This window comes from Rana temporaria, chromosome 1 (assembly GCF_905171775.1).
Source record: "Rana temporaria chromosome 1, aRanTem1.1, whole genome shotgun sequence".
Lineage (NCBI taxonomy): Eukaryota > Metazoa > Chordata > Amphibia > Anura > Ranidae > Rana > Rana temporaria.
The window spans coordinates 58837722-58854285 of record NC_053489.1 but is presented as its reverse complement, the minus strand read 5'-3'; the positions used below and the strand labels follow the sequence as shown (position 1 = coordinate 58854285).

The following is a 16564-nucleotide window of genomic DNA, read 5'->3' as shown; positions in this document are numbered from 1 at the left end:
CCACATGATCCAGTGCAGTGTATTTTTAAAAGTAGCGCTTGCACTACTTTTGGTGGGATCCGATGTGATTTCAGCTCATTCAAATGAATGGGCTTAAAATCACACGGAATCGCACAGAAATCTGAACTGCTGTGCTGTGATTCATGTGTGAACCGGCCCTTAAAGTGGTATTAAACCCATTAAAAGCTGATCATTGTAAGTTATCACCCCTGTCGGTGGTAAATGGTTTGTCTCCTCTGCTACAACTGCAGGACAGCTTGTTCTGTTGAAAAACTGTCAGGATTTCCAGCTGAAAATAAAAGCCTAAAAATGACAACTAATGCGGCCATCATATCTTAGCTTTGGCAAGCTGCATAATTGCTTTTGGGTTTAACACCACCTTAAATTTAACACTCATTGAGATTTGTGACAAGATCTTATATTATGTACTTTTATGATGAGTTGACATTGCGCTTGAGAAGATCATCTTAATCTTGTTTTATTCCTATCACGCAGCATCCCCAGACGTTTCTGGACCTCACTTGTTACCTGTAAGAGCGCTGAACGAGGTATTTATTGGAGAGTCTCTGTCCTCCAGGTAATTTTAATGTTACTTCAAATGCCCAGTTATAAACCATGCATATAATATTATTATTATTATTATTTTTAGAATACATTTTTTTTATAAAGTAGAATTTATTTAATTTAAAATTATTTTTTTTTTAAGATTTTAAAGCCGATTTTCGCCTGGGGGGGGATAAAGTCAGCAGCTGCAAATTCAATATGGAGGCACTTGCTTGTCCAGGAAGCCAGCAATGTCCTCACCCAAAGCCGACCCATCCTTGCTAAGGGGAAGTGAAGCCTACTGCGCATGTGCGAGACACGCTGCACTTTCTGAATGGGACCGATGTGTCTCCCAGAAAGCGAGGGTGGAGGAGGGGCCAGACATTTCGTAGTTCGCCACACAGTGCATGGATTTATGCCCAGAAGTGGCAGCGGATACCTGGATTTGACAGGTATCCCCCCCCCCCCCCCCTAAAATGTGGCACCGGAGGGGGGGAAATCATTTCAGTGAAAGTTCAATTTCTGGGTGGAACTCCGCTTTAAGCCATGTGAGGCTGTACATGAGAAATTAAACATATTCCTTCATTCACACAGGATTGCCCGTAAACACTGATCGGTAACAGTTTTCCAGTGTTCACTTTCGACAAGTCGATCTAGTGATCGATTTCTGTCAAACTGCCACACACTGATCGAAATTCGTCTGGTCCCTGCTAGAGAGGGAAGCTCCGTTTTTTGTTTTGCTCTATACCAGTGGTCTCCAAACTGCGTCTTTGGGGTCCGTTGTGGCCCTTGAGGCATTATTCCTCCCAATGATCCCGACATTGGTGCATAATTTGTGCCGCTGACACCAATGATGGGGTACTATTCCTCCCACTGACAATAGGGCATAATTTCTGCCACGGACACCAATGATGGGGTACTATTCCTCCCACTGACAATGGTGCATAATTCCTGGCGCTGACACCAATGATGGGGTACTATTCCTCCCACTGACATTGGTGCATAATTTGTGCCACTGACACCGATGATGGGGTACTATTCCTCCCACTGACAATGGGGCATAATTTCTGCTGCTGACACCAACGATGGGGCACTATTCCTCCCACTGACCCCGACAATGGCGCATAATTCCTACCACTGACACCAATGATGGGGGTACTATTCCTCCCACTGACACCAACTATTTCTCCCCCTAATATTAAATATTGGGCATTGTATACCCCCACTGGGCACAGTCCGACCCCCCCCCCCCCTAAAGTCTTAAGGACAGTAAACTGTCCCTTTTCTTTAGAAAGTTTGGAGACCCCCTGATGTATGAAATATATAATATCTGAATTTTTTCTTTGCAAGTTAGACACTGATTCGGAATAAAATTGTGGTGTATGTTGTGTTTTTTTTTCATTTATTTTTTATTTTAACAATGGGCCTTATGATTCCTGTTTAATTCTTTAGTGTATGCGGTCTGCTTACTAACGTGACGCTTGGCTTGTGCTAGGAATGCTCTTTTCAGCCTCTATAATCTTCTGGTTGTATACATAAAATATATTATAGAGACACAAAGTTCTTTCCATGCCATCTAAAAGTTTTCTTTTAAAGTTTTCTGTTTTATAGTATTCATCTTCTTAGAGGTCAGTTTGGAACTGAACTACTCTTGATTGCTGAATTGTACTTTTTCTCTGCCTTGTAGCTTCAGGTGGTAGTCTGCTTTTCACATCACTACATATCTACATAGAATAGGTCATGTAAGACCTTATCAATTGCCACTCTTCATTACCACCTGGCCCCAGTGTCTTGATCTCTCAGCATTCCTGTGTACAGAGGGGGGCGTGGCTCAATACAGCCAGAATTTGGACTGAACTCTATGATATGAAATATCTTTTTGTTCATTTGCATTCTTTGGATTGCAGTAAAATATTTCAGTTGCTGTAATTTATGGAAATTATGACATTGCTACATACCAATGAAAGCTGGGGTTAGGTTTGTATATCAACTGCTCTAGAGCAGGGGTCTCAAGCTGGTGGCCCTCCAGCTGTTGTGGAACTACAAGTCCCATCATGCCTCTGCCTGAGGAAGTCATGCTTGTAACTGTCAAACCTGCAATGCCTCATGGGACTTGTAGTTTCGCAACAGCCGAAGGGCCACCAGTTTGAGACCCCTGCTCTAGAGGCTATTAGGGAGGGATGGAAACTCCTAGGTGGGCCTAAAACAACCTTCGATTGTAAGCTGCTGGAGGGCAGAGACTGATATGAATGTACGATCTATCTCTATCTATATTCTATCTCTGACCGCTACAGTGCGGGCGTGCGATCCTGGGATGCTGCAGGCGGTACGCTCTGTGATCACTGTGTCCTCCAATCGGCAGCTCTTTACCACATGATCAGCTGTGTCCAATCATAGAGGTAAACAGATGCCAGTTAGGGCTCTTTCACACGGGCGGACCGTATGTCTGCTTTTTCATCCATCCGTGTACGGATGAAAGAAGGACATACATTGGTCCCTATGAGATCGCGGGTGTTGGTGGATTAACATCTGCTGACACCCGATCTCTCCCGGTGCAATCCTCTGATTCTGCAGATGGAGGAAAACCCTATTTTTCCATCAGTCTTCGGATCGGGTGAACATGGACAGACTGTCCTCTTAAACGCCTGCCTGATAGGCAAGTATTGCTTTTCTATTATGGTGGGCTGCTGGTTTAGGTTTGTTCACCTAGAGACAGGGTCACTTTAAGCAGATAGAGTGGGGCAGATCCACATAGATCTGCACCCGCGCAGCGTATCAGAGATACGCTACGCCGCCGTACCTTACCTGGCTTTAGTTTGAATCCTCAACGATTTTGCGCCGTAAGTTACGGCGGCGTAGTCTATCTCTGGCTGCGTAAGGGCGCCTAATTCAAATCGGCGAGTAGGGGGCGTGTTTCATTTAAATGAAGCGCGTCCCTGCGCCGAATGAACTGCGCATGCGCCGTCCCTAAATTTCCCGCCGTGCATTGCGCTAAATGACGTAGCAAGGACGTCATATTTTTTAACATGGACGTGAATTATGTCCATCCCGATTCAGACGACTTGCACAAAAAAAAAATTCTAAATAAACGCGGGAACGACGGCCATACTTAACATGGCAAGTCTAACTATACACCGCAAAACAGCAGCTTTAACTATACGTTGGAAAAAGCCGACTAGAGACGACGTAAGAGAATGCGACGGCCGCGCGTACGTTCGTGGATTGTCGGAAAAAGCTAATTTGCATCCTCGACGCGGAAAACGACGCGAACTCCACCCAGCGGACGCCGAAGTAGTGCATCTACAATCCGAAGGCGTACGAAGCCATACGCCTGTCGGATCTAACCCAGATGCCGTCGTATCTTGGTTTGAGGATTCAAACCAAAGATACGACGCGGGAAATTTGAAAGTACGCCGGCGTACTCTCTTTGTGGATCTGCCCCAGTACCTCTTTAAGATACTGGGGATATAAATGTGAAAATTCTGTAGATCAGGCTGAGTTGAGCCATGTGCTTTTCCTGGAATGCAGAAATATCAAGATGAAGCAACTGGCAGTGCAGTCAACATGTAATTAAAAAGTCCGCTACGTAATCCCTTGTTATAAGGCTGCACAGTACAGTGAGGGGAAAAGGTATTTGATCCCCTGCTGATTTTGTACGTTTGCCCGCTGACCAAGAAATAATCCGTCTAATTTTAATGTTGGGTTTATTTTAAGTGAGAAATAGAATAACAAAAATATCCAGAAAAAGGAATTTCAAAAAAAGTTCTAAATTGATTTGCATTTCAATGAGTGGAATAAGTATTTGATCCCTTCGTAAAACATTACTTAGTTCTCGGTGGCAAAACTCTTTCTTGTAGTTGGCCACCAGGTTTGCACACATCTCAGGAGGGATTTTGTCCCACTCCTGTTTGCAGATCCTCTTCAAGTCATTAAGGTTTCGAGGGTAATGCTTGGTAGCTCAAACCCTCTGCTCCCTCCACATATTTTCTATAGGATTAGGGTCTGGAGACTGGCTGGGCCACTCCAGGACCTTAATGTGCTTCTTGCACCACCCCTTTGTTTCCTTGGCCGTGTGTTTTGGTTCATTGTCATGCTGGAATACCCATCCATGATGGCCCTGGCTGAGGGAAGGCGTTTCTCACCCATGATTTGATGGTACATGGGCCCCGTCCATCGTCCCTTTCATGCAGTAAAGTTTTCCTTGCCCCTTAGGCCTTGTACAGACAAGCGAACATGTCCGATGAAAACGGTCCGCGGACCGTTTTCATTGGACATGTCTGCTGGGAGGTTTTGGTCTGTGTGTACACACCATCAGACCAAAATCCCCGCGGACAGAGAACGCGGTGACGTAGACGACACAGACGTTCTCTGACACGGAAGGTCAATGCTTTCACGCATGCATCGAATCAATTCGACGCATGCGCGGGATTTCGGGCCAGCGGACATGTCCGATGAGTTGTACTAACCATCGGACATGTCCGACGGACAGGCTTCCAGCGGACAAGTTTCTTAGCATGCTAAGAAACTTTTGTCCGCTGGAAACCTGTCCGCTAGGCCGGAAAACTGTCCGGTAGGCCCTACACACGGTCGGACATGTCCGCGGAAACTGGTCCGACGGATAATGTTTCCACCTCCATGTTTGACGGTGGGGATGGTGTTCTTGGGGTCTTAGGCAGCATTTCTCCTCCAAAATCGAGTTCTTTTGACATCAACTCAACTCGCCGTGTTTGGTCTCATTTGACCACAATACTTTCACCCAGTTCTCCTCTGAATCATTCAGATGTTCATTAGCAAACTTCAGATGGGCCTCTACATGTGCTTTCTTCAGCAGGGGGACCTTGGGGGAGCTGCAGGATTTCAGTCCTTCACAGTGTAGTGTTACCAATTGTTTTCTTGGTGACGATGGTCCCAGCTGCCTTGAGATCATTGACAAGAATCTCCCGTGTAGTTCTGGGCTGATTCCTCACCGTTCTCATGATCATTGAAACTCCATGAGGTGATTTCTTGCATGGAGCTCCAGACCGAGAGAGATTGAGTTGTTTTGTGTTTCTTCCATTTGCAAATAATCGCACCAACTGTTGTCACCCTCTCACCAAGATGCTTGGCAATGGTCTTTGTAGCCCATTCCAGCCTTGTGTAGGTCCACAATCTTGTCCCTGACATCCTTGGAGAGCTCTTTGGTCTTGGCCATAGTGGAAAGATTGGAATCTGAGTGATCGATTTGTGTGTGTGTGTGTGTTTGTTTGTTTGTTTGTTTGTTTGTTTGTTTGTTTGTTTGTGTTTTTTTTTTTTTTTTTTTTTTTTTTATATATATATACAGGTAACATGCTGAGATTGGGAGCACCCTCTTAAAGGGAGTGTTCCTAATCTCAGCATGTTACCTGCATATAACACACACCAGAGCCAAAAATCTTGATGGGGGATCAAATACTTATTTCACTCATTAAAATGCAAATCTATTTTTATATAAAAAAAATAAAAATTAAATGCATTTTTTCTGGATATTTGTTTTGTTATTTTGTCTCCCTGTTATAATAAACCTACCATTAAAATAATAGACTGATCATTTCTTTGTCAGTGGGCAAATGTACAAAATCAGCAGGGGATCAAATCATTTTTTTCCTCACTGTATATATACTCTTAAGGCTTTGGCTGCAATTGTGGGTGTAGTCTGATATCCGTATACACTGCTGTAAGGTTGGCACACCTGATGCACACTTTTATGTTCTGTCCCATTCAGGGGGAACTATAAATTCTGCAAACCACGTTTTACCTTCTCGCTTCATAGGGCCTCCTACTATGAGATCTCTGTGGATGACGGCCCCTGGGAGAAGCAAAAGAGCTCCGGACTGAATGTGTGCACAGGGACTGGATCCAAAGCCTGGTAATGTTATATGAATATGAAAGTAATGGGCATGTCACCCAGACATTCATATATTTTTTTTGCCATCTGTGTCCCATTAGGGAGATTTCCCTTCACTGCCTGTCCCATAGCCAAACAGGAAGTTAGGGGAATCCCTTGGAGCCCCTCAGGTCACCAGAACCAGTATTCCCATTGGAAGATTTCTCCTCTTTTGCTTTTCTGGGGACTACCAAAAAATTTGGGATTTTCTTTTACTTTCAATTAATAATGGTAAACGGGACAAATAGAGAGGGTGAACCTCCCTAACAGGGGCACAGACGGCAATAAAAACCTAATGGGTGTTCTAATACCTCTCCACCCTATCCAAAACTAAAAAGTTTTGCCTTTAGTTATAATTTAGGATATTGTAGACAAGAGATGGATTAATTCATGGGGAACCACTAATTGCAAAACGGTTATTAATCCCTTCACAAATTGCTGTAATTAAAAACAAGCACTCAGCTGTCAGGAGCCTATGGTGCACTTGCACCTTATTTTCAGTTATGATATATAGCAGTAATTGCAATTGACATGACATCTAAATCCTGGGGGGGGGGGGGGGGGGGGTTTATTTTGAAGGCTACCCCTTTAAATGTTTACATTTATATTTCAAAAAAGTTGAATTCCTCTAAAACTACGGTTGCTAAAAATAAGGCTTGTTTATAAGAAAGGAGATCATATGACTGGTATTTTTTTCAGAATTTGTTTTTTTTTTTTTTTTTTTTTTATACTAAAAATATGGCAACTTTATCTGAGACTTGTGGTTCAAGATTGATATGTTTCTTTTTTTATCTACCCAAATTATTAGAGTGGGGACACAAAATAGAATTGCAGTCATGAGGAATAGCTTTGACCATTTGCACGATCCTAATCGGTGCAACGCCACATCTGCGGCACTGCACCAATTTCAAAAAGTACCTTATTTATCGGGGTATTGCGTGCTCCGGAGTATAGCGCGCACCCCTAATGTGGATCCGCAATTCCTGTAAAAAAAAAACATTTTAGTACTTATAGTTTTGGTGTCTTGCGCGGCGTCCATCGGCGGTCTTGTCGGGTCCGTCTGCGGCTTCGGTGGTGTCCTCCCGGCTTCTCCCGCGCTGTCTCCCCGTCGAATCGCTACTTCCCGCGCTCAGTTTGAATGCCTGCGCCGACATATACTGAGCGCAGTACACTCGGCTATATTCGGCCAGGCTCGGCATCGCTCGTGCTCACGCTCTGTGACGTTTATGCGTGAGCACGGGCGAAGCCGAGGCTGGCCGAATGTACCCGAGTGTACTGCGCTCAGTATATGTTGGCGCAGGCATTCAAACTAGGCGCGGGTATCGGCGTATATCGCGCACCAACGATTTTCCCCTTATTTTAAGGGGAAAAAAGTGCGCTGTGTACGCCAATAAATACGGTAGTTTATGTACTACTTTTTGCTATTTCGGGCCGCGATTTACATTGACATCTGTGCAGAAACCTGTAATTGTGGCCAAAATCGGGACTGACATGCGGGAGTGAAATTGTGCGAGTTTAGCGGAACTCGCAGGGCTTCATTCCCGCAGCCCAGTGTGAACCTGGGCTTAAAGTCCTGTGCTTTTAAATGTCCTTATTTCTTCTGAGAAATCCTCACTACCTGTTCTTCTGTCTAACTTCACACAGTAATGCGAGGCTTTCTCCCTGGTGTGGAGAAAGCCTCTTGAGGGGGGAGGTGGCGAGCAGGAGTGTCAGGACGCCCACTAACACAGCTCCTTTCTCTATCTGCAAAGTAGAGTGTCCTGACACTCCTGCTCGCCACCTCCCCCCTCAAGAGGCTTTCTCCACACCAGGGAGAAAGCCTCGCATTACTGTGTGAAGTTAGACAGAAGAACAGGAAGTGAGGATTTCTCAGAAGAAATAAGGACATTTAAAAGCGAAAGTGAAGGAGGACTGCACTAAGGTAAAGGAAGATATTTAGGGATTTTTTTTTTACCTTTAACAACCCCTTTAAAGAACTAGTAAGCTGCAATATTTTACACTTTTGGGGTTAAAGACACTTAAAGTGGTGGTAAACTCTTTACTACCACTTTCACTTACAGGTAAGCCTATAATAAGGCTTACCTGTAAGTATAAAGAATATCTCCTAAACCTGTACGGTTTAGGAGATATTCCCCGCACATTCGCAGGGGGGGGGGGGGGGATCTTTGGCTAAAGGCTCGGCAGCCGACACTCTACTTTGCAGATAGAGAAAGGAGCTGTGTTAGTGGGCGTCCTGACACTCCTGCTCGCCCCCTCCCCCCTCAAGAGGCTTTCTCTACACCAGGGAGAAAGCCTTGCATTACTGTGTGGAGAAGAAATAAGAACATTTAAAAGCAAAATGGAAGGATAAGGTAAGTGAAGGAGGACTACACTAAGGTAAAGGGAGCCATTTAGGGAAAACATTTTTCCCTTTACAACCCTTTTAATTGGGTGGCTGCATTAAATTTTGTGTAGTGATTTTTATTTTTATTTTCTCCACAATTTCTTGCCCGAGTGACTAAGAACATTTTGGAAATGTTAATTATGCTAAGCAGTGCCCGGGGGAAAAAACAAAACAAAACAAAAACGTATCTTCTTGTAAGGGTACCTAGGTACACCTGTGCCTACAGCCACATAGGTGTATATCTGCAGTGTGAGATCCAAGGCATTGCTGTCTCTGACTACTAGTCGGAGATATGGTGATGTACACTACCTCTACCAAGATGGCAGCCTCTACACAGAACAAGACATGGTGAGTAAGCAAGGTCTTGTTCACATGGGGCCTGCTATAGTGCTGACCCGTGGCATGGCACATATGCCCATGCAAAGCCACGTTTACCTGAATGGGGATGCCATGGCCTATTGATGACAGCCACGTGGGTGCGTGTCTCCAATTTTGCACTGTCTACATTTGGGGCCATGCATCTGCACAGGTGTCACACTGGGAGCAGAAGCTGCATCCCAATTTACATCAATGGGTTAACTGCCTGCACAGGAATGCATGAAACCCCTGTGCGGGTTAATGCAGCCCTCAGACGGGCATACGCTGTAGCACGCCCTGCGTAAACAAGTCCTTATGGGGAAAGATCAGCTTTAGGGAGGCCACAAGCAATACCGATAACTAGCCCTTTATCCTCGGCTTGCCTTTTTTTTTTGGCACAGCCTCCAAAGTTCTGTAATATAACGATACAGGTGCATAAAAATGATTTGACCAGTTAAAGTTGAAACGCAGTGTCTGTCTACTTTTAGGGATATCCTGAAGATTCCTGATACCTGACCTCTATTTTATCCACCAAACCTAATAGTGCTCCTTGGTATGTTTCCCTTCTGTACAGCTAAAGACTGGAAATTAATGCTGATTATATCTGGACAATGAAATGATCCTACACTCTTTGTAATTGAGCAACAAATCGGAATCACTCAACATGCATCCTTGGCTCTGAGAACTTACTGATCACTGTTTGTCGTCTGATTACAGCTTCTTTATGTTTTCAGGTCTTACAATATAAACAAGATGGCGCCACAGACTGTGGAAGAAATACTTCAGATTGGTAAATTAATTTAACAATTATTATAAAACAATTGTGTTACAATATAGCCAAGCCAGTTTGTACTTTTTAGAATACTGATATTCTAGATAATGGGTAATTTCTTACAATATAGCAAGGTTTATGCCTTTATATAATACCTGCTGATGGGGTAAGGACCTTCTATGGCTCTGTCCAGCATTTCTAGAGTAACTGCCTGTCTCCTGGAATCTCCTCCATGCTCTTGATACTGTGCTGGGAGACACGGCAAACCTTCTGGCAATGACACGTATTGATGTGCCATCCTGGAGGAGTTGGACTGCCTATGCAACCTTCATAGGGTCCAAGTATCGCCTTGTGCTACCAGTAGTGACACTGACCCTAGCCAAATGCAAAACTAGTGAAAAACAGTCAGAAAAGATGAGTAGGGAAAAAAATGTCACACCTCAACCTGAAAAACCATTCCTGTTTCGGAGGTCGTCTCATTGTTGCCCGTCTAGTGCACCTGTTGTTAATTTCAATTAACAGCAAAGCAGCTGAAACTGATCAATATCCCAGAAGTTCTGATTAAAAAGTGTTCCTTTATTTTAGCAGATAAGGCACTCGCCATCAAGAAACAAAATCTCATTTAGCAATACTCAACTAATGTCAACGTGTCAATGTGATTACCATAACAACCTCTGTTATATTAATATGGAACCAGTTTAGTGCTAAAGTCTGCTAATTTCCTGTAAGATCAGAGCCACCCAGAGGACCCTGAAGTACACATGGGGGAGAATGAGCAAATCTTCGACTTTGTTTTATGTCGCGTTTGTATCACTGCTAACACTTTTGTATAGCTGATCAGTTATTTTATTGTTCATCAGTTAAAAGCCACAAGAATTTGAATCTGACATTGGACAGCGACTTCATAGAGAGAGGTAAGTTTTTACAGAGGGGACAGTTATGTTTTGTTTTTTTTGTTTTTTTCCCCCTTTTTATATATATATATATATATATATATATATATATATATATATATATATATATATATATATATATATATATATATATATATATAAAGCCAGAGATGCAGGCTGCTCAAAATTCCCAAATTTAGAGCATACCCCTTTGTTTTTGAATCTCCCTGTAAGTATCTTCAAGGTTCACATCGTTTAGTTGCATGGCACCCACCCATTCGCAAATTTATGTCACATCAACCTAAACCTATTTTCGGAAGGCCATGTAGTTTGAATTGGATTTACTTTGTACAGCTGCACCACTTAAGGTTTCTTTTTGTACCTGAAGTTTTTAACCAAGCTTGTTTATTTTATTTCATTTTGTCCTTTGTATATTGAAAATTGATAACGAATAAAAAGAAAATTTCGGGAAGCACCAGTTGGAGTGTTAAAATGGTAGTAAAATCTTGTTACAAAAAAAAAAAATGCTAAGTTAATATTATACTGCATACTATCACATTATGATACCTGTAAAGCAGATCCCTCCAGCAACACGCTGTCACCGCTGACAAGGCTTCCATCTTCACCTGGTCTTCCTTTCAGTTTAGTTTGCTCATTCCAGCTGTTTGAAGGGCCAAGCCGGGATGACATCACGATTGTGACACAGCGCTCTGAAATGGTTGCGTACTCCAGCGTGCCCAATTCAGAGCGCAGTGCGCATATGCCGGTGACTTTACTGGCAGCTACAAATGTGACTTTCTCCTAATACGGTGCACATTTAGGGGATATTCACTCTACTTACAGGTAAGCCTTATGTTGGACTAACCTGTGGGTGCAAGTTAAAAAGCTGAGTTTACTACCACTTTAACTGATCTGGTCAGACGCATTCCCCCCCCCCCCCCCCCCCGCATTAAGCATTAGACTGGGAGAGCAAAAAAGCATTTCCACTTGGAGAAAGACCTTTCCAAAGAGAATCCATTAAAATATATTGATGCAACAAGGCTTCAATTACGCTAATATAATTGAGCATTAAATAGAAATAAATAGCCATACTTGTTTCCCCAGCGCACAGGAAATTAGCATGTTTTATGCCTAATTGCAACCGTGTGTACGTTGTCTAAAAACAAAGGGTGTGATAATTTGTGTTCTACTATAATGTTGGTTTTGACTTTTTAATTTTTTTTTTTTTCTCCAGTTACCAATGAATATAACGACTCTTTGATATTCAACCCAGAGGAGCAGAAGATGTTTTTCAGTGTTCGGGAGCCGATTGCCAACAGAGTTTTCTCTAGTGGCCAGCAGTGTGGATTTACCTCCAAGTAAGTGTTGCTCTTTTAGTGTCCCTTTTTAGACACTACTGTACGGACTAAAATACTGACTGATCTGCATTATTTATATTTTGGGTATTCGGGGAGGTGGCTTCTGGTTCAGATAAGACTAACATTTCCCAATACCAAGTAGGATTATTACAGCCATGGCCAAAAGTTTTGAGAAATGCACAAAATTAATTTTCACAAAGTCTGCTGCCTCAGTTGTTATGATGGCAATTTGCATATACTGTAGAATGTTATGAAGAGTGATCGGATGAATTACAATTAATTGCAAAGTCCCCTTTTGCCATGAAAATCATTTCCACTGCATTTTAGCCTTGCCTCAAAAGGACCAGCTGACATTTTCAGTGGTTCTCTCATTAACAGAGGTGTCAGTGTGGACAAGGCTGGAAATCACTCTGTAATGCTGATTGAGTTTGAAAGCTTCTAGTCTGTTATTCCAAGGAGGGTGGTGCTTGAAATCATTGTTCTTCCTCTGTTAACCATGGTTACTTGCAAGGAAACACATGCAGTCATTATTGCTTTGCACAAAAAGGAATTCACGGACAAGGATATTGCTGCTGCTGCTACTAAGATTGCACCTAAATCAACCATTTATCGGATCATCAAGATCTTCAAGGAGAGAGGTTCAATTGCTGTGAAAAAAGGCTTTAGGGCACCCAAGAAAGTCCAGCAAGCGCCAGGACCATCTACTACAGTTGATTCAGCTGCGTGATTGGGGCACCATCAGTGCAGAGCTTGCTCAGGAATGGCAGCAGGCAGGTGTGAGAAGACTTTTGGAGGATCGCCTGGTATCAAGTATGCCAGCAAAGAAGCCACTTCTCTCCCAGGAAAAACATCGGGGACTGACTGCTATTCTGCAAAGGGTACAGGAATTAAACTGCTGAAGGACTGGGGTAAAGTAATTTTCTCAGGTGGAACCCCCTTTCTAATTGTTTGGGGCATCCGGCAAAAACCTTGTCCAGAGAAGAAAAGGTGAGCATTGCCATTAGTCCTGTGTCATGCCAACAGTAAAGCATCCTGGGACCATTCATGTGTGGGGTTGCTTCTCAGCCAAGGGATTGGGCTCACTCACAATTCTGCCTAAGAAAACAGCCATGAATAAAGAATGGTACAAAGACATCCTCTGAGAGCAACTTCTTTCAACCATCCAAGAACACTTTGCTGAAAAATGCCTTTTCCAGCATGATGGAGCATTTTGCCATAAGGCTAGAGTGATAAGTAGGTGGCTTGGGGAATAACGCATCAACATTTTGGGTCCATGGCGAAGAAACTCCCCAGACCTTAATCCCATTGAGAATTTGTAGTCATTTCTCAAGAGGCAGGTGAACAAAATAAAACCCCACAAATTCTGACAAACTCCAACATTGATTGTGCAAGAATGGCTGCCATCAGTCAGGATGTGGCCCAGAAGTTGATGACAGCATGACGGGGAGAATTGCAGAGGTCTTCAAAAAGAAGGGTCGACACTGCAAATATTGACTTTATGCCAAAATGTTATTTCAAATGTCAAAATTTTATATGGACTTAATGTCATTGTCAATAAAAGCCTTTGACACTTATGAAATGCTTGTGATTATACCATAGTAACATCTGACAAAAATCTGAAAACACTGAAGCAGCAGACTGTGAAAATGTAATATTTGTCATTCTCAAGACTTTTGTTTACGGCTGTAGTAAGGTACACCAGGTGTATGAGACAATGTCCATTGTCCCTGCGATTTTCTACCATTATCCCTGTTGGCACTTTGCCATTGTCCAGCTGACATAATGGCTTCAGGGGTTAAAAGTTTTAAAGAAACCCTGTGCATGTTTTACACTACCATTGCTAAACACCTTATAAAAATTGCTCTTACTGGGGGGGTAGCATGCAGAAAATTAAATTGGTCATGTCTGAACTCTTGACCTGCTCACTTGTTCCTTACCAATACTGAAGCCATTAGAATAGTTGACAGCCAGGAAATTGGCATCTACAGGAGAGGTTGGCAATTGTAGCCTCTGAATTTAAAAATGAAAATTTGTGCTTCGAGATGGAGAAGCAGCATGATGGCAAGCCAGCCAGCTTAAAGCAGAACTAAACCTTCCTATTGTTTTACATTCAAGGAAGCTGCCATCTTGGCCTCTGATCCGCAGTTGCCATAGTGCAGCACTTGACTTGACCGTTCAGATGAGAGCACAAGCACCTATAACTGTTACCAGGAAGTATTTTTTATCAGTGTGTTGCAAAGGCAGGTGCTCAATGTACAAGGGTATAGTAAGGTACCTGCATCCTAAAACATAATAAGATTTAAACAAGAAGGAGGGGAAATGGGGACAATGGGATTTTAGTTGATACCATACAAAGTAAATTCCTGTTGCCCCCCTTTCCCTCTTATTGAATGATATGTGTTCTTTGAAATAACAATGCCCAGGACAGATCTAGGTTTCTGGTAGGCTGTTTTTTTTTCTGTTTTTTTTTAATTTATTTTTTTGCATTTATCAGATGATATTATTATGCTTTTCAATGGTCCATTTTAAGAAACCCAAAGGCAGTAAATACAAGAAATGTATTGTTAGAAAATGTATTATTGTATGCTGTGGAACCTAACCTTCTATATTTATATCCCATAGGGTGTGTGTGCGATCACGATGCTGGGATGCATGCATGGTGGTCGACGGAGGAACATCTTTTGAGTTCAACGATGGCGCTATAGTATCCATAACCATGGACAAGGATGACGCACTGTGCACAGTACTGCTGGACGACTAACCAGCACATAGAGGACATCTAGAGCTTCAGCAGCAGGAGAGCACTCAATTCTGCCATGTATCCCTGTCACTGGTGATAACCCTCATCTCAGGACACTAAAATTCAACTTGGTTATCAGTTCAGCATTACTGACCGGAATCGCTTAATAGTTCAGCTCTGCAAGTTAATCACACCCTGCAGACTGAACGCCTCTGCAGATCTGATTACTTGTGTGGACGTCTACAATGCTGTTCAAGCTGTGAATCTAGATATACCCTCAGCTGCACCACATACTATCCACCCACACTGATGCCGAGCTGTCGTTTGAACTGTTGTAGATTTGTAAAAAGAGATATATACTTTTGCCACTTCTAATGCAATTTTGATGGCTTGTCTGCCTTTTGCGTCAAGCTATTTTTAGCTGTTTTTTGTTTTGTTTTTCTAGTAGAAACAATCATTGGACACTGGGGCCACGTACCAACTGAATTCTGCTGCCTCCTAATTACAGCCTTTTGATAAAAATTGTTCCTATATATAAAATATATACATTGTTTGAACTTTTTGTAGTCTTGAGTACTTACTGTAATGCACTAAAGGAGCAATTTGTGGTTAACTTCACAAATGAAGTCATTAGTGGATGGGCCATCGGTGTGAAATAAATAAGGACAAGGTTCTGTTTTGCCCATTGCCATGGGTTGAGGGTTGCTTAAAGGCTGGAGATTCGGGGTCCCAGCGAATGTTTGTGCAGATTTTCTTGGGTCCTTGTTTTCTTTTATACCATAAGGAACTGCATAGACTTTGAACTATGGCCAACAGGCTTGGAAGGGGGATTTGGAGTTGGCACCCTCACTAAACCGAGGGGTTGGCAGCAAAAAGCAGCCATATTGTCAGTGGATTGGATGCTGTTGCAAGCCGCATGGGGAGAGATTAGGGTCAGTTCCTAGCTCTTTGGGCAACCAACCCCTCTGTTACCTTATTTTCTTTTTCTTAGAGCATTTAACACCAATAATGGATCTACAGTTCACACATTTCTTCTTCACCGGTTTGGCCTAGGACAAAAAAGCAGAAAAAAGAACCATAAACAAAGAAGATCCATACAAAAAGGTCCCCTGCTGTAGAACTACAGACCAGGGCTTACCTTGGGGGCAGTATGGGACCCGGAGGCTGCCGCTGGTTCAATCCGAGTGGGTGCTCCATCCTCAGACCTGTCCTCAAGCTCCATAAGGCGATTGGAAATCCGCCGGAGAGATCGGCTGCTGTCGTCCTGCTAAAATGCGCCTGTCCGGCATTTCAGCAGACTGTTCCCCCCCCCCCCCCCAGGCAGCATGTCTTCAGTGTATCACGCCGTGTTCCTTATAAACACGAGGAGGACAAGGTTCCACACAGGCAGAGCTGGGGGGGGAAAAAAAACTGAAGTTGCCACCACTTTCACCACCAAGTACCTCCTAATAGGGATCCCTTCTGGACAGAAAGTACAGGGACTAAACACCCAGGACTTGCTCACAACCAGTACTGGATGATGCCAGAGAAAGGGGGGTCCACCAACCACAGTTACCAGACCCAAGAAAAACAAAAAACGTGTCAGTGCTCCTGGAGGGTCTGGAAAAGCAAAACAA

At 43.2% G+C, this 16564-nt stretch overlaps 1 protein-coding gene across 2 annotated transcripts in view; it reads left to right on the top strand.

The window, feature by feature from the left end:
* NADK2 (NAD kinase 2, mitochondrial) overlaps nt 1-15505 on the top strand; it is a 59508-nt gene extending 44003 nt beyond the window's left edge. The window contains exons 7-12 of one of the 2 annotated variants that reach the window (XM_040338384.1): nt 496-577; nt 6284-6427; nt 9920-9975; nt 10818-10871; nt 12085-12208; nt 14831-15505. In XM_040338384.1, coding sequence (XP_040194318.1) covers nt 496-577; nt 6284-6427; nt 9920-9975; nt 10818-10871; nt 12085-12208; nt 14831-14969 — 599 coding nt within the window. In that variant the 3' untranslated portion in view covers nt 14970-15505. The remainder of the gene's footprint in view (nt 1-495; nt 578-6283; nt 6428-9919; nt 9976-10817; nt 10872-12084; nt 12209-14830) is intronic. The other variant, XM_040338392.1, reaches the window with a different exon arrangement.
* The last annotated feature ends 1059 nt before the right edge of the window (nt 15506-16564 follow it).